Here is a 6000-nt window from a genome sequence, read left to right on the forward strand (position 1 = left end):
AATCATACAGTAACGCACTTACGTGTCCCAACCTAGGCTTAAAATTTTCTTTAAGAAGTGTACTTTTTTATGCAAATTGTATGCGTATTGCAAAATTATTGGAAATATGCGAAAAATCAACTGAAACTTTGACTTCTTTTTTTAGATCATTTTCTTATTATTGAAATTTAATCGGAATGGCATTATTGCCATTTGAAAGCAAACGTTTTTTCACGAATTTAAAAAAAAAATGTCTTACGACCAACAGGAACCGAGAATTTTTTTTGCAAAAAATCGCTACGACCTTGTTTATTAATATTAAGGTCTGAAATTTACTCGTGTTGCAGTTGAATACTTTTACTTCAATATAAAAAATAGTCCACAATGATTGACCCACTCGTTTTACAATAAACTTAATTTTGTTGGGCCCCGTAAAATACTTGCTCCGCTCGATACATCGATGCGCATGGTGTGGGGAGAAAGACTACGGACTATTTTTTATATTGAAGTAAAAGTATTCGACTAGAACATTTGTAAATTTCAGACGTTAATATTAGTAGATGAGGTCGTAGCGATTTTTTGAAAAAAAAATTATTTTCTCGGCTTCTGTGGGTCGTAGGACAATTTTTTTTTAATTTGTGAAAGAGCGTCAGCTTTCAAATGGCAATAATTCCATTCCGATTATATTTCAACGATAAGAAAAAGATTTATCTACTCCAAAAAAGAAGTCAAAGTTTCGGTAGATTTTTCGCATATTTACAATTATTTTGTAATATGCGCATAATTTGCACAGGAAAGTACAACTTTTAGAGAAAGAGTTAAGCCCAAGATGGGTCACGTAAGTGCATTACTCTATGATTTATTGAAACTTGAAAATGTCTTTTTTTTTCAAAAAAACTAATTTTTGCAAAAATTATCAAATATTTTGCAATTTTACAAAAATGTACTTATTCTACTTGCCAAGGACTTACATATTCTGAAAGTTCGGTAAAAAAATCTTTTTTCGTTGCAAAGATATAGAAGTTTTAAAAACATGCTATTTTTAACCGTTTTTTGCAATGATGATAATACATTTGTTCATCAATTCACTTCGGGCAGGGCTCAAAACTTTTGTTATAAAAAGCTTTATAACGTTTGTCTAAAACATTTTTTTCTAAAATGTTTAGTTCTTTTTTTCAGAGGGCTCTATAGCAAATAGCCAACCACGAATACATTTTTATAGATTTTATTACACAGTTTGTCTAAATATAAAATTAATGCACAAATAACATACTTTCCTCCATTTTAACACAGATTTTCTATAAAATGGAATAAGTTTGATACTCAAATCACTTTTTGGTGTAAAGAAATTTGTAATTTACTTGTTCAAAAGCGGCAAATTACAAATTTCTTTATAACAAAAAGTAATTTAAGTTTCAAACTAAGTCCATTTCATAGAAGATATGCATTAGAATGGAGGAAAGTCTGTTATTTGTGCGTTAATTCATATTTAGAGACAAATTGTGTAATAAAATCAATAAAAATGTATTCCTGGTTGCCTATTTACTGTAGAGCCCTTTTAAATAAAACAACTGCTTTTTACGAACTTTGAACTCCATTTTGAAAGTAAAGCCCTAACATTCAGCTGGGGTGAAATAGTTCATTCAATTTTATGGAATTTTTCCTAATTTTTATGTGTAGACTAAATTTTGGCTTAAAAACAAGGTATTTTTGACAATTTAAAGGGCCTGTATGTCGATGCCCACAGCAACTGGACTAACGGTATTTTTGGGGATAAACCTGAATACACACAATGATGAATACAATGATACACTGAACCGACAGTCGAATCGGTCACAAAACGGAAAGTGTTGCATTTGTTTTGTTGGAACTATATCGACATAGAATAAAATAATGTAGCAAAAGACATAACCCGTATCTTTTTGTTTTTGCAATAATTAACTAGCAATTAAAAAATGATAAAAGTGATATGAACTAAGTAGACAACTGTAATGTCCTAACCTATGTCCTATTAGCGCCACCTGTTAGGAGGAAGCTCAATTAAAATACTCATACTACAGTGCTCTTTTTTTTTATTTAGTAAAAGAGAAGAGGGCTCTATAGCAAATAGGTAACCAGCAATACATTTTTATATATTCTATTACACAATTTGTCTAAATATGAATTAACACACAAATAACAGACTTTCCTCCATTCTAACGCAAATTTTCTACAAAACGGAGTTAGTTTGAAACTCAAATTACTTTTTGGTGCAAAGAAATTTGTAATTTAAGATTCAAATTACAAATTTCTTGTCAACAAAAAATAATTTGACTTTCAAACTAACTTCATTTTATAGAAAATCTCTGTTAAAATGGAGGAAAGTCTGTTATTTGTGTGTTAATTCATATTTAGACAAACTGTGTAATAAAGTCTATAAAAATGTATTGCTGGTTGCCTATTTGCTATAGCGTGCCATAAGTCGATGCGTAAGATTTGAATAAAACTCGAGTCACTGTTGGTCGACCATAAAAATTCATAAAGCTGGCGAGTCCGAAGTGCAACGGAATTTTTGTATTTCCAGGACCTATACGTTCAAGAGGCAGGAGAAAATCATCAACTTTTTCCAGAACTTCGACGACTGCATAGGCGAGGACGCGATGTGGAAGCTGTCGGAGAAGATAAAACCCCGCGGCGGTAAGAAAACCGCCCAGTAGCTGCTGATACAAAGCAATACCTAACGATTTTAGTGCAATTATTATTTGTTAAGCTAAATTGTACATTCTTTTAAGGTAGGTAATTTATTGTTGAGACGTTTGCAGCGCAGCATTTATTAGGCCGGCCGGACGAATTTTTTTGAAAATAACCCCTTTTCCGTAAGTAACAGTTTCCGGGCGTCTGGTAGGAAAAAGAAATCTAGATGTAGACAATGAAGTATTAGGCATCGAAATTTTACCTGCATTAAATTGAATTTCCTGATAGTTACCTTCTCGCCGGGAGGGCCTGCGTTACTTTGGAATTGTTTTAAACGTAATTTTAGCGGACCTACGACTATAATGTTGAAATAATTTGTGAGATTCTCTTGTTATATTTAGAGTCCTAAAGTTAGATGTATATTAACGGGAGATTAAAAGGAACCGGCTGAAGATAACGAAGGATATAAAAAAAAATACTCTTAAACGTCGTTGGTACTTCCCGTTTTTCCCAGCTTGTGTAATAAGACTGACTTCCTAGTATATTTTCAAAAATTTTAAACGTCTAAAGTATACAAGTGGATGAAACCGTTGCGGGAGGCATAAATTTATATTTTTTAAAAAAGAGAACTTCGCTCTTACTTTTGCCCGTTTCGGAACGGATGGTGCGCTTTAGGGACTAAGATGTACGTGCACTTCCTTCCGCATGTTTTCTTTCGCAAAGTGTTAGATAATAAAGTTAACATAGTACTATATGTGTACCGTTGGCTTTGTGCGAGTTCTGGAATCGCCCGACGGCGGCGATTCCAGGGTTTCGCCCGAGAGACGCCAAATTAAACTAGTTAAACATTTAAATATTAGAAGGCCTAACTAAAATTTAAGCCGAGTACGTTTAAATGAATCTTGCTGATGTAGACTGCTCCAGAACAACAAGACGTTTCCGTTGCGGTATTTTTTAGATGAATTTGTCACTGTCCAGTGTTTTGCGAGAATTATATTTTTTGAAACTTGATGCGGCGTTCCCGGCATATCGACTCCTAACTGGTAAGGCGTCGGGAACTTCGCGCTGTATGTTCTCATTTTTCGACTTGGTCAATGTCCATCAGAAAACAGCTACGAAAGTAAAAGGTTATGGTCGGGTTTACCATCGAAGGTGTTGAAAAATGTACCTTGCAATTTTTTCTGTTGTCAAAAAAAAGGTAAGTTTACTTTTTAAACCTGCTCAAATCAAATTAGGCCTCGGTTTTTTGTCGTTATTTTAATTAACAAATCGATATTTTCTGGGCCTTTTACGGCTAAAAAAGTATAACAACGAATCATCAACTGTGAATTTTTTTTTTATTTATGTACAGGATGTATCTTTACACGGGGCCATATTTATAAGGAAGCTACGTTTGACCTGATCTAACATAAGTTTATTTTCTGAAACTTTTTTCGTAATTTTTCGTACCTCGCCGCTGGACAGCCTCAAACAAACGAAGGCTAGCTGTGGCACACTCAATTGTTGTCGAGTATCATTTTTCTTGATTCGCTGACCAATTTTTTCATAATATACAGAATTGAGACTGAGATTCAGAAACTAAACACAGTGCTTTAAAAAAATAGTAACAAATACTGTTTTATTAAACACTTGAAATTATTTGAAGAAGCACTTCAAATCTATCATATTACGTTTTATAGATTTTATTACACAGTTTGCCTAAAAATGAATTAATGCACAAATAACAGACTTTCCTCCATTCTAACGCAGATTTTCTATAAAATTGAGTTATTTGGAACATCAAATTACTTTTTGTTATCAAGAAATTTGTAATTTGAATCGTAAATTACAAATTTCTTTGCACCAAAATGTAATTTAAGTTTCAAACCAACTCCATTTTATAGAAAAACTGCGTTCAAATGGAGGAAAGTCTATTATTTGTGCATTAATTCGTATTTAGACAAACTGTGTAGTAAAATCTATAAAAATCTATGTATTGCTGGTTGCGTATTTGCTGTAGAGCCCTCTAAAACTGAAAAAGCTGACTCCCGCTTAAAAATACACCCTGTATATATTTGCAAGCGACGAGGTATATTTTTTAATAACTTTCTAATGATTTCACGAATTACAAGAATTGTTTCTTCAGCCTCTCCGAGAGTCAATTAAGGGAGTTTAGGTGACTTTTCAACGGCAAGCTAACCGTAGGTTTTGTGGCAGAAATGTGCTATTTAACTTATGTTTTTGGTGGTCTGTACCGTACGGTGTTTTAATGTCGCGATACTTTAACAACGGGCGGAGGTTATTTATTAACAGACACAAAACATATCAGGAAAAAGACCATGGTACAATTGTTTCTACGAAATTAAAAGTATATTTTAAGAACAACGCGGAACAACAAGATAGTTCATTGCACATTTCTGTAATATCTGTGATGTTAAGTTTAAGCATTCATATTTTATTTATTACAGGCAATTTTTGAGTTTTATAAAGGAGATATTTATAATCGCCTCGTGCTAGTTGAGGCGAGGGTTTTAGCGTCAGGTTGTTTTAACGATGTACACTGTCTTGTTTATTTATTTTTTGAACTTTAGTTGTAGAATATCCCTCGCGGCTGTAAGCCTGGATTTAAATTTATGTGAAATTAATTTGAGAGATTAGGGCTAACTTGTACTTATTTTGTACTAAACGTGTATATAAAGATATATTTTATTTATACATTTAGAGTTGCGATTTGGCTTATTTTATTGTGCCATTCTGTACGTGTATCTAAAAGTTGATATTATTTATAGTTTTTGTATTAATTTAGCTTTAAAGGTAATATAGAGTATTTTCCTGTAATATTTATTAAAATATTTCTATCTCGGTCATTTAAGTTGTAAATAATTGTCTATATTTGTTTATATTCTACTTCCGTCACATATTATCCTTATTTTCCCTGAATAGTTATGCTTTTTACAGTATGTATGTTAGTGTGATATTGTATTTCTAAGTACCTAAATAAAAATGTGTGATAAAAAGGTCGTTTTTTTTTCAATTTTACGTTTTTAACATTCCACTGAAATTAATTTTGATATATGCAACTTGCATTACAATTTGGTGTATGTTGGGTTGCATAAGCAGACAATAACTAAACCGCCATCTGTTGGTTAAAAATTTAATATTCGAAGTGGTATTGCAGTTGTCTAACTAGAAAAAAATTAAACCTCGAAAATAATTAAGACTTCTGCGCTACAGGTGGCGTTACAAGTAACAAAATTGTAATAATTGCATTTTTATTGTGAATGGTCAATATGTCAATTAGCACAAATTTCATTGAATCAAAAAATTATTAGCATGAGGTGCAATTTCACTAAATTGTTACAAAATTAA

The 6000-nt window shown here is 32.2% G+C and overlaps 1 protein-coding gene across 7 annotated transcripts in view; it reads left to right on the forward strand.

The window, feature by feature from the left end:
• The window catches only part of LOC108917756 (guanine nucleotide-releasing factor 2), a 44367-nt gene extending 39972 nt beyond the window's left edge, over window positions 1-4395 (forward strand). For all 7 annotated transcript variants that reach the window (XM_023455357.1, XM_023455354.1, XM_023455355.1 and 4 more), the window contains one exon: window positions 2543-4395. In XM_023455357.1, coding sequence (XP_023311125.1) covers window positions 2543-2675 — 133 coding nt within the window. In that variant the 3' untranslated portion in view covers window positions 2676-4395. The remainder of the gene's footprint in view (window positions 1-2542) is intronic.
• The last annotated feature ends 1605 nt before the right edge of the window (window positions 4396-6000 follow it).

This window comes from Anoplophora glabripennis, unplaced genomic scaffold (assembly GCF_000390285.2).
Source record: "Anoplophora glabripennis isolate ALB-LARVAE unplaced genomic scaffold, Agla_2.0 scaffold17, whole genome shotgun sequence".
Taxonomy (NCBI): Eukaryota; Metazoa; Arthropoda; class Insecta; order Coleoptera; family Cerambycidae; genus Anoplophora; species Anoplophora glabripennis.